A 12,947-nucleotide genomic window follows, 5' to 3' on the forward strand; every position below is an offset into this window, starting at 1 on the left:
TGAAGAGGCTAGACCTCAGGAACTTCAAGCCATGTACATAAGCCATGAAGAGGCTAGCTCTCAGGAGGTTCAAGCCATGTATATAAGATGCCCATGTTTCTGCAACTAGAAGTCTGTGATATGGGCTCAATGACACATCAACACTTCCCTCCAAGTCACCCATTGACTTTCTAGGGCTGAGAATGGACCTGAATTTAATTTTTTGCAGAATGAGTCACATAATTTCACCAGTAGTCCATCCATGTAGATCAAGGCTCTCCAAATTTGGCAACTTTAAGACTTGTGGACTTCAACTCCCAGAATTCCTCAGCTGTTCCTCAATTCCTGGGAGTTGGAAGTCCACAAGTCTTAAAGTTGTAAGTGTGGAGACTCCTGCTGTTGACCCCTGTTGGCATAAAGCTTGATTGAGAAAATCCTTCCTCATCAGAATGATGAGCAAATCCAAGAAAACAATGCTTATAGCGAAGAGGTCTAAGAGAGGCAGGAGTCTTTATTGGGAAAAGCCCAAAACTTCATGATTCCTGCTATAAAAGTAAGACTCAGAATCTGGAACATAATGGCGTCATTTGAACAAATTTCACTTACCCAGGTATTCCACCTGACTCAAGTTTGTTCGCAATGTCTACATCCCACGACCAGACATCAAATTGCCACTTCCGCAGACCCAGAACCCCACACAGCACGGATCCAGAGTGAATGCCGATCCTCATGTCCACATCATGCTTTGTCCTTGACCGGACATACCTAAAAAGAGATTCAGTTCAATTATATGAGATATACATCTAGAATATAGAATAACAGAGTTGGGAGGAACCTTGGAGGTCTTCTAGTCCAACTCCCTGCCTAGGCAGGAAACCCTATACCGTTCCAGACAGATGGCTATCCAACATCTTCTTAAAGACTTCCAGTGTTGGGGCATTCACAACTTCTGGAGGCAACTTCTGTTCCACTGATTAATTGTTCTAACTGTCAGGAAATTTCTCCTCCGTTCTAAGTTGTTTCTCTCCTTGATTATTTTCCACCCATTGCTTCTTGTCCTTCGTTCAGGTGCTTTGGAGAATAGCGGTACTCCCTCTTCTTTGTGGGAGCTCCTGAGATATTGGAACATTGCTATTATGTCATCCCTAGTCCTTCTTTTCATTAAACTAGACATATCCAGCAACCGTTCTTTATATGCTTTATCCTCTAGTCCCCTATCATCCCAACATCTTTTTTACACTGTGGTGACCAAAACTGGATGCAGTATTCCAGTTATGGCCTATGGGGGAAGAGGGAGAGAGAGAGAAAGAGAGGGAAAGGGAGGGAGGGGGAGAGAGAGAGAGAGAGAGAGAGAGAGAGAGAGAGAGAGAGAGAGAGAGAGAGAGAGAGAATCCAATCTAAAATTGCATAAGATTCATGATATTTAAGATGGACACCTCTGTCTATCTAAGGAACAGGTAATATTTCTCAATGAAGAATTACTGTACATTCAGTGTTTTGGCTGCATGCTGGAAGTTGTCTTTCAAAAAGACAGATGATGGTTGCGTCCATGTTGTTATAATACAGAACACAGAAGAATAGAGTGGGGGAAGGAACCTTGGAGATCTTCTAATCTAACCAAACGCCCATGACAGAAGACCCTTCTGAACAAATGGTTGTCCAATCTCTTATTAAAAACTTCCAGTGTTGGAGCGCAAACAACTTCTGAAGCCAAGTCCTTCCACTGATTGATTTTTCACACTGACAGGAATGATTTCCTTAGTTCTAGGTTGGATTGCTCTTTGATAAGCTTTCATCTTTTACTTTTTGTCCTGACCTCTGGTCTTTGTAAGTATAGACATATCACAGCACTGGAATATCTTTACCAAGGCCTTCACGGCTGCTCTACCAAGTGAGAATCTATGATATATTTCTTGACTTTTCCTTTAGTCCTGATGTCAGGCCTGTAGTTCTGTTCCTTTTAGGATCTTTGGCCTGCCACACTTTTTAAATTAATTTCTTATGCTGTTTCATTAGTGTAGTAGTTGGGAGGGGGGAATAGAAAGGAGTAGGATTGTGGAATGTATTGTTATGGATTTTCTTAGAAGCTCAAGGTCATCTTTTGTCTCCGCACCTCGACACCCGGCCGGAAGCAGAGAGGTATACATGACAGCGTGGAAGATGAAGATTGGACCATGTGATGAATTATGGGGTGTGGGGATAGATGATGAACTTTCAACGGGGTGAACCCACAGGATGTACATTAGAGTTGAAATTTCATAGCACAATGCCAACATGTCTGTCTTATTAAATTGGAACTTTAAGGAAGGTGTTGTCTTTGACTCTGATTTAATTCTGCATGATATTTGGAACGCTGACACCTGATCCCCCCAAAAGCAGAAGCTATCCATCACTTTAATGCCTTCATTGCCAGTTCTCAACCGATTATATGAAACACTTTTATGTTCCCCAAAACATTTTTAAGTATGTGAAAATAAATATGCTGAAACTTTTAGAAAATTGAATCGGATATGAATAGCGGCATTAAGATCTCATTATGCCTATGGGGTTAATGCTATTAACATGAATATTGTCCCTCATTTGATTGATGTCCTTAGAAGTCTTCTAATGTTAATACCTAATGCAAATGTTCTCCACATTACGAGGTTATTTAGGAAATTTATTTGGGATACTAGGCCCTTGAGATGTTCATTAGTTAAATTGAGATTATCCTTGGAGGAGGGCGGTTTTAATATATCTAATTTGCAAAAAATAATAATAATTGGGTTTATTTCATCAGCCATAAATACATAGAATGACAATTTATGGAACATTGTCTTTTATAGCCCATAATGGAAAGCTATTTTTTATTCCCTTTGTAGTCATGGCAGGTTTTTAGAACAACATAAAGCAGAAATGGTGTTTCTATTTTGAGGAGTGCAGGCTAGGAGAACGCATATTGGATTCCTTGAAGAATGAACTTGAACAGAACAGAAAAGAACAATTACTTTGAATAAAATACTTATTACAATAGAATCTTTAGATATCCTAAAATCTTAGGAAGGATGTGATAGCCAAAAGTATTAAATTTAGATAGAACTATCTGGTAAACTATACGTTAGGAACAACAATAAAACATTCCTATAGCAGAAGCAAATGGTTGTTCCTTCCATTTTAAATAGTGTGTGTGTGTATCTGTGTGTGTGTGTGTATGTGTAATAGCTAGATAGCTAGATCTATATTGTTATCGATAGATAGATGGATGGATATCTATCTATCTATCTATCATCTATCTATCTATCTACCTACCTACCTACCTACCTACCTACCTACCTACCTACCTACCTACCTACCTATCATCTATCTATCTATCTATCTATCTATCTATCTATCTATCTATCTATCTATCTATCTATCTATCTATCTATCATCTATCTATCTATCATCTATCTTATCTATGTATTATGTGATGGAATATTTCAATTCAGGCTGCTCCGTTCCTAACTTTGACCAAAATGTCCTGCTCTAAATTAGATTCCAACAAGAAATAGCACATAACACATAAACTTATATACAGCTTCACAGCACTTTACAGCCCTCTCTAAGCAGTTTAGAGAAAGAAAGAAATGGTAACGAAGAATAGTTTTCTGGGCATAGCCAGGGATGGGCTTCAAAAATGTTAGGAAGGTGTTCTCTGCCTGGTTCCTGGATGGGAATGGCCAGGGTGGGCATGGCCTGGTCAGCCTCCTGTACCATGGCCAGGAGGGACACTTTCCTCGAGCCTCTGGGAGGGCGAAAATGACCTCCCCAGGTTCTGGAGGCCAGAAATGGGCCTCTTTCCAGCCTTCCCTAATTTCCGGTAGGCCTATTTTTCACCTTCCCTGAGACTCCGCAAATGCCCTGCACTTATCTGCACCCAAAACGGGCCGAGAGGGGACTCCTGGGAGGGGCGGGGTAGGCAGGGCCAACCAAGAGTGGGATTTGGAGGTTCTCCAAACTGCACAGAATCTTAACTAGAGGTTCTCCCGAACCCTGGTGGACCCCCAGCAGCCCACTCCTGGGTGTAGTTGAATTGCAAACTATACCCCGTTCTGGAATTCAGTACACAATCCCGAATCCAAGTTTCTGCTCAAATGTCTTTTGCAATGAGTGTTAGTTCTTCTTCTTCTTCTTCTTCTTCTTCTTCTTCTTCTTCTTCTTCTTCTTCTTCTTCTTCTTCTTCTTCTTCTTCTTCTTCTTCTTCTTCTTCTTCCTCCTCCTCCTCCTCCTCCTCCTCCTCCTCCTCCTCCTCCTCCTCCTCCTCCTCCTTTAAATGGGTAGAGGCGGAGACGACAAAGTTCCTAGAAAATATTCTACAGTTCCAACATAAGAGCTGTAAAACCACAGATCCTAGCACAATATGAGGGCAGCAATAAAAACCAAACACAAGTTACCTGATGGTTTTGATCATGCTGAGCCCCATCTCAACGCAACAATGAGCGTGATCCTGCCGAGGCTCGGGAAGCCCAGATACACAGTAGTAGCAATCTCCCAGGATCTTAATTCTAAGGCAGTGATGTTCCTGTAGATAAAAAAGAAGAAGAAGAGCAGCTCTGAAATTCTTTGTACGAAAAGAAGACAAATATAGGGGAGAAAAGGATGGACATGCCTTTCTGTATCCAGAAAGAAACCAGTCGTGCTATTTTCCACAAAGAACAGCATCTTAATCCTTTCAAGAGCTGAAACCAGTGGTGGGTTCCTACCAGTTTGGACCAGCTCGGATGAACTGGTAGTGGTTTGGCAGCCTGGCTCGCTGGAACCAGCAGCGACCCAGGCTTGCCACGCCCCTGAAATGGTTCTCCAGGTGGCGCTGTAAGCGCTGCCATCTTGTCTTTTGCTCCTGTGCATGCACAGAACAATTTTAATTGCACTGTGCATGCCCGCGGGCTGAGACCCTTGCTGGATTACCCATATCAGAACTCAAAAAGAACAAAACATTTGCTAGACCAATTCTCTAATACACCTCATCTGTCTGGAACCCGCACTGCATATCGGACATCAACACAATTGAGCGAGTCCAGAGATATTTCACGAGAAGAGTCCACCACTCCTCTATTCGCAAACTTATGCCACCAGACTTGAAATTTTAGGCTTAGACAACTTAGAACTACGCCGCCTTCATTCTTACCTAAATGTAGTATATAAAATTATCCGCTACAATGTCCTACCGGTCAATGACTACTTCAGCTTCAACCCCAACAACACACAAGCTCACAATAGATACAAACATATGGCAAACCACTCCAAACTCGATTGCAGAAAATACGACTTCAGCAACAGAGTGGTCAACGCCTGGAATGCTCTACCCGACTCTGTGGTTTTTTTCCCCAAACCCCCAAAATGTTCACCTTAGACTGTCTACTGCCGACCTCACCCCATTCCTAAGAGGTCTGTAAGGGGCGTGCATAAGTGCACCAGTGTGCCTACCATCCCTGTCCTAATGTTTCATTTTTTCGTATCCGTTTCATGTATCCAAAATCACGTTATATATGTTATCTAATACATGCTTGACAATTTTTTTAAAAAAATTAAATCCCCATGTTTAGATTATAATAAGAGGAATCTAGTGGTTGGACAATGATGAAGATCATCATTGATGAAGATGGAAATCTGAATGCAGATTAGAGTTCTCAGATTACAAGGTATTGGTGATCAACTTGGGCAATGAAGAGCTGCTGTTGTAATCCCACTGTAGGACACTTTGTTTGTTTGTTTATTTGTTTGTTTGGATCTGGTCTTTACGGGGAGAGAGAGAGAGAGGCTTTCAGCAGGCTTTCATGCCTAAGAAGAACTAGAACTCACGGTCTCCTGGTGATTGGCCCAAAGTCACCCAACCGTTTTTCATGGGTAAGGTGCAATTTGAATTCATGGTCTGCAGTCTTTTAACTTTAACTACTAGACAAAAACTGGCTCTTCAGTTCTTATTTGGAACAACGTTTTGGCCAAACTGCCTCTAACTGATTTATCTAGAGATGATAATGAAGAAAATAAATGATGATGTAAATTTAGTCAACGCAATCTGGGTGTTCCATTTAAATTGCAAAGCACTCGGTCTACTGTAAACAGCAGTTTCTTGGCAGAAACAAAGGACAAAAGAATAATGCTTTTTTTTTATTATACTATAAGAAATTTTAAAAACTTTGAAGGAGGCCCAAGATGTGGTAGCAATGCTTTATATCATCTCTCCTAACCCTGTTAATTCCAAAATGTGATGTGTGTTTCCTAATCTAGAAAGACTGGGAATATTGTATTGGACAGAATCCAAATTCTATTCTGGTCTAATAGAAGATAAGGTTAAGGAGTCCCAGAGGATTTTACTCCTCTGGTCATTGTGGTGCTCATCTCCATGTGAAAGCTACTGAGCCAGCTTTATCCAAAGACATTTCTGTGGTCATGTGGCCATCATAACATCACACAGCACTGTTAACTTCCCACTGAAATGGTACCTATTTATCTACTCACATTTGCATCAGTTGTGAAATTCAATTTTTTTTACTACCAGTTCTCTGGGCGTGGCTTGGTGGGTGTGGATACTGCAAAATCTCTATTCCCACCCCACTCCAGGGGAAGGATACTGCAAAATCTCTGTTCCCACCCGACTCGGGGGGCCAGCCAGAGGTGGCATTTGCCAGTTCTCTGATCTACTCAAAATTTCCGCTACCAGTTCTTCAGAACTTTCTGGATTTCACTCCTGATGTGCATGCTTTCAAACTGCTAGATTGGTAGGAGCTGCAGCAAGGGATGAGAGCTCACTCCATCATGTGGCATTCGGGTTTCGAACCTGGGCTGCTGGCTTTCCAGCCGACAAGCCCAGAAACCTCTGAGCCACAGTGCCTCCCTACGATAAGGAGAACTGTTCTATTCTCCTTATCCTCTATTACACCATAATAAACAGTGGATTAGCCCATGCAATGAATTGGATCTCTTCCAGACAAAGATGATGAAAGTGTGTACATCTATGAGTCTGCTCTAGAATAGGTTACAATCCCTGGAAAGTTGGCTGCCTAGCAGGACATAGATGACAGATTTCCATCTGTGCTCTGATGCATCTCCAGATGGTCTCCACACTATATGTAGTAATGGCAGCTTGGGAAAAAAAAGGCCATAAGAATGACATCACGAAGGCACAGAAATCATAAATATAGGGATGATTTTTTTTTTAAAAAAAATGTCCATTTCTATCAGAGATTGCCTCAAAATATTAGAAAATCTTTTCTCTCGTTTACTTGATGGTCCTCCAGTTTTCATGTTTCTTGGTTTTATCTTTCCTGAAAAAATGTGACTTGTATGCAAACCAGCTACAATCTGTGACACATATATTTTGATCTAGAACAGGGGTGACGAGCCTTTTTCTTCCTCAGGCGCGAAAAACATGCGCACGCTCATGCCCACACCATAATTAAATGCCCTCCTCCTATGTTGTGCCCACCTGCGCATGCACACTCACCCCGCCGCTGCCCCCACATGCATGTGCGCATGGCTTTCTTGGAGTCTGGGGAGGGCGAAAATGGCCTCACCCCAGGCCCTCCGGAGGCCAGAAACAGCACATTTCCCGACTTCTGCTACGCCCGGTTTTTTGCCCTCTCCGGGCTCCAGAGGCTTTCCTGGAGCCTGGGGAGGGCAAAAACGCCCTCCCCTGACCCCCGGAGGCCCTCCCCTGACCCCCAGAAATGGCCTATTTTCAGAACTTCTAATGGGCCTGATAAGTTTGTTTTTTTTTGCTCTCCCCAGGCTCCAGAGCCTTTCCTGAAGCCTGGGGAGGGCGAAAACGGCCTCCCCATGCCCTCTGGAAGGGCGAAAATCAGTTGGCCAGCATGCACATGTATGCTGGAGCTGATATAGGGCAATGCCTCACGTGCCCTCAGATATGGCTCTGCGTGCCACCTGTGGCCCGCCTGCTGTAGGTTCACCATCACGTATCTAGAATGCGGCTTAAGCCGTAAAGTAATAAAACATTATCAAAGCATAATAGGAACAAATTCAGAGTAGGAAACTCAAAGATGGTCTGGCTGTGAGTAAAGTACAGAAGTACAGAAAACTAGAAGGGACACCAGATATTTAAAAAAATCCCTCCCTTTCTATGACCCCATAATCCCTTAATTTGAGTTAGAGTTGGGGCGACTGGATGGAACTGAGAATTTACTGGCCGGATATTCTTCCTGATGCCCATGCAGTGTTTACAGCAGATTGTGAGGTTTTTTTGCACCCTAGGAGAGAAAAATATCTGCGACTACCTAAGACTGAACCTTTTGAGTGGGTTATTCTGTTATTAATATTCTGATGACTCTGTGATTCCGATGACTCGTTTAATGACTGCATCGCTTAGCAACCCAAATTCTGATCCAAACTGTGATTGTAAATTGAGGACTATCTGTAAATCTCACCGTCGTTACCACCACCAATCATCAACTAAGCCTGCAAACATAGCAGAGAGCCGAGCAACCCCCTTTGAAAATACAGTTTTCGGTACTTCCAGCTTCTCCTTACATGAGCAGAAGAGTGGAGAGGAATAGCATGAACTCTGATAACCAAAGCTGTAGGCCGCTTACCGCAGGACAGCATGCCAAATTGAACCCAACTAAAATTAGTTCATAAGAGCAGATGCATTCTTCGATGACTCAGCGAGATGTTTTTCATTCATTGAATATTTACTCATTTAATATGATGGATTAGTAACAGCTCGGTCATGTCATGACTTAATGAATGAAGATGAAACATGAATCGTTGCAGCTTAAGGAGCTCTTGAAGGCTATTTAGCTGAAGTTTACTCTTGACCTATAGAATGCAAGAGAACATCTTACCTCAGCATGAAAATCTCACCAAGGAGAGAGTGCCAGGAGTAGGATTCTACTCCGACTATCAACTGGGAGCAAACCGGTTTGCTCCGACTTTGAAGTGGGCCCATTCGCCCGCCCCTGCATTATACTCACCTATATTTCCTTTTCCAAAGCCCAGCTGATGGGCAGAGCAGAGTGGATTGCTGTGCCTCAGCTGTTTTCCTCGCCGGTAGTAATGTGGAAGGTGAGTTTTCTCTAAACTGCGCATGCGTGCAAAGTGCGGTGTAAGGCCTGTAGTTACGTTTCTTTTAGGATCTTTGGCCTGCCACACTTTCTTATAATTCCCTATGTGTTTCATTAGTGTAGTAGTTGGGAGGGGGGGGGAATAGAAAGGAGTAGAATTGTGGAATGTTTTGTTGTCATTTTTTCTAGAAGCTCAAGGTCATCTTTTGTCTCTGCACCTCGACACCTGACCAGAAGCAGAGGGGTGTAGATGCCAGCGTGGAAGATGATGATTGGAACATGTGATGGATTTATGGGAGTGGGCATAAGTTTATGAACTTTCAACTGGGTGGAATCCCAGGAAGAGAATCAGAGTTGGAATTCCATAGCACTATGCCAACATGCCTGTATGATTACATTGGAACTTTAAGGATGATTCTGCCTTGGTCTCTGATTGATTTCATGCATGGTATTTGGAACGCTAATAATAATAATAATAATAATAATAATAATAATAATAATAATAATAATAATAATAATAATAATAATAATAATAATACTAATAATAATACTAATAATAATAATAATAATAATAATAATAATAATAATAATAATAATAATAATAATAATAATAATAATAATAATAATAATAATAATTATTATTATTATTTATTTGTTAGCAGCACCCTCTCCCGAAGGACTCGGGGCGGCGTACAATAAAAACACATAAATAAAAATATAGACAGTACATACACATAAATATAGACGTATACGTGGAGGAGGTAGACAGATAAATGGAAACAGAATTACGATCATAATTTAAAATCCCCTAAGTAAAATTACAAGATTAAAAACCCGTCAGGAGCGATATGATCAAATTATGGTTGAGCCAGGCCAGCTACTTGGAAAAGGTGGGTCTTGAGCTTTGCACGGAAGGAGCGGAGGTCAGAGGTAGTCCTAATGTCCGGGGGGAGGTCATTCCACAGGGCTGACACGCGGGCTCAGAGAACTGGTTGTTAAACCACTAGGATCCCACCCCTGGCAGAGTGCCATCCTTGGAGATGGATGTTTAATGTACATTATTGCTGGTAAGAACAATTCTGAATGCCAGAAGATAGATGTCAGATTAAAAGAAGGTTGTTGTTGTTTTTACACAAGAGCACAGTATAATTAAACCGTGGAAGTCTCCAACAGAAGATGTGTTGTGTTTTGTGTTAGAGAATTTTAATAGTTGCAAAGGAGGCTAATTTATGAAGAAAGGCCTTTTAACAATATCAGTCTTGATCATCATTGATGATTCAGACTGCAACTACCAGATGAAGTACACCAGCTGAACTACACAGGAAGTTGAATTCATCTCCTGTTTTTGAGCTTCGAGATAATGAACAAATTAAAGGACTAGGTAAATTTTGGTTTAATCTGATTCTCCACCCCCCCAACTTATTACAACCTATGACAAAATTCCCAGGGATGATTTAAAGCAAGCGTGAAAAACATATGAAAAACACAACACGTCAGAAAATAAGCAAGAAAAATTGACATTGAATATAGTCAATGAAGTTCTGCGGCATTTACTTATTCCAAGAAGTCAATCAGAACATTTATTTTCTTTCTCTCTCTCTCTCCCCACCCCCAGGCTAGGAAATAATGGATTGTTTTTCCTATGACCTATGCCATATTATCAATTGTACAGAGCCTTTCAACCAGGACTGATATACCAAATTCTTGGCAGACGCTAAGAGTGTGCTATTAATCTCAGTTAGGAAACTTGGCTCTGAAGAAACATGGAGAAAGTTGGATACCATATCTCCAAAGAAACTGAAGAAGAGGACAACTCATCTGTCAATCAAGCAATCCAGTGATCTAATAGTCCTAGGGTTTAAACATTGTGATTCCTTTTTCTATCCTTTACCCTGTTTTCCCAAAAATAAGACTTCCCCAGAAAATAAGCCCAATCGGGCTTTTGAGTGCATGCACTAAAATAAGCCCTCACATCCCCAACAATATTGCAACACAGTAGCAGCCATGAGGTGACCATGTTCACCGCCTCCTGCACCTCAAAATAACAACAATACAATAATACAATACAATTGCAGAGTTGGAAGGGACCTTGGAGGTCTTCTAGTCCAACCCCCTGCCTAGGCAGGAAACCCTAAAGCATTTCAGACAAATGGCTATCCAACATCTTCTTAAAGACCTCCACAACTTCTGGAGGCAAGCTGTTCCACTGATTAATTGTTCTAACTGTCAGGAAGTTTCTCCTCAGTTCTAAGTTGCTTCTCTCCTTGATTAGTTTCCACCCATTGCTTCTTGTTCTACCCTCAGGTGCCTTGGAGAATAGTTTGACTCCCTCTTCTTTGTGACAACCCCTGAGATACTGGAACTCTGCTATCATGTCTCCCCTAGTCCTTCTTTCTATTAAACTAGACATACCCAGTTCCTGCAACCATTCTTCATGCGTTTTAGTCTCCAGTCCTCTAATCATCTTTGTTGCTCTTCTCTGCACTCTTTCTAGAGTCTCCACATCTTTTCTACATCATAGCAACCAAAACTGAATGCAGTATTCCAAGTGTGGCCTTACCAAGGCATTATAAAGTGGTATTAACACTTCATGTGATTTTGATTCTATCCCTCTGTTGATGCAGCCTAGAACACTTCCCCGAAAATAAGTACAAGGGCTTATTTCAGGGGTCAAAAGAAAATAAGACCCTGTCTTATTTTGGGGGAAACATGAAAGTAGTAACAGTCTTCTTACTGATCATTTCTCAGATGTGGAGGTTACTTGCACCATTTGTTGATAACAAATGTAGCTCCTTTGCCAGATTCAACTCTCTTGTTTAGTGTCTACAGCAGTATTTCATAACCTTGAAGACTTTAAGATGCGTTCACTTCTACTCTCAGAATTCCCCAGCCAACCATGCTCCACGCAACTTAAAGTAGCTAAGGTTGAGAAACATTGGTTTACAGAGTGGTTCTGATTGCAGGAAAGACTTTTCTCCAATCAAACTCAGTTTAAGACTATGCAAATAGGCCGCATTATTAAAATCATTTATTTTCCATTAAGGAGATTTGGGTACATCAAGAGAAATGGAGAATACCACTTGCTACCTGTCCTGGTTTGAGTCAGTTTCTCAAGGAACATTATCTAGAATAGAATAGAATAGAATATTAGAGTTGGAAGGGACCTTGGAGGAGTTCTAGTCCAACCCCCTACCTAGGCAGGAAACCCTATACCAGTGATGGCGAACCTATGGCACGCGTGCCACAAGTGGCACGCGGAGCCATTTGGCAGGGCACGCGAGGCACTGCCCTGTCAGCTGGCCAGCGCGCATGTGCGCGCTGGCCAGCTGAGTTCACCTTTTTAAAAGCTATTTTTCGCCTTCCCCAGGCTCCATAGGCTTTATAGGAGCCTGGGGAGGGCGAAAAGAGCCTCCCCCGCCCCCACGGAGGCTTCAGGGACCGTCCGGAGGCTTCCCTGAAGCCTTCGGAACGCTTAAAACCACCCTCCGAGCAAACCAGAAGTGACTTCCAGGTTGCTCGGAGGGTCGTTTTAAGCGTTCCGAAGGCTTCAGGGATCGTCCGGAGGCTTCCCTGATACCTTCAGAGCGCTTAAAACCACCCTCCGAGCTCGGAGGGTGGTTTTAAGCATTCCGAAGGCATCAGGGAAGCCTCCGGACAGTCCCTGAAGCCTCCGGAGGGGCGGGGGAGGCTCTTTTCGCCCTCCCCAGGCTCCTATAAAGCCTCTGGAGCCTGGGGAGGGCGAAAAAAGCATGTAAAATGGGGGGGAGGTGCGCGTTGTGCGCGCATGTCCACTGGGGGGTCGCGCGTTGCATTATGGGTGTAGCACGCCCGCACACGACCCCCCCTGGGCTCCCCCCACTTGTGGCACGCGAGCCAAAAAAGGTTCGCCATCGCTGCCCTATACCATTTCAGACAAATGGCTATTCAACA

The 12,947-nt window shown here is 42.6% G+C and overlaps 1 protein-coding gene across 3 annotated transcripts in view; it reads right to left on the reverse strand.

Moving 5' to 3' along the window:
* ADCY8 (adenylate cyclase 8) overlaps positions 1-12,947 on the reverse strand; it is a 149,413-nt gene that overhangs the window by 69,473 nt on the left and 66,993 nt on the right. For all 3 annotated transcript variants that reach the window (XM_081949855.1, XM_081949854.1, XM_081949856.1), the window contains exons 5-6: positions 4,392-4,519; positions 586-744 (exon numbers count right to left, since the gene is read on the reverse strand). In XM_081949855.1, the coding sequence (XP_081805981.1) occupies positions 586-744; positions 4,392-4,519 (287 nt within the window). The remainder of the gene's footprint in view (positions 1-585; positions 745-4,391; positions 4,520-12,947) is intronic.

Source organism: Natrix helvetica (assembly GCF_964273705.1).
Source record: "Natrix helvetica genome assembly, chromosome: 4".
NCBI classification, from domain to species: domain Eukaryota; kingdom Metazoa; phylum Chordata; class Lepidosauria; order Squamata; family Natricidae; genus Natrix; species Natrix helvetica.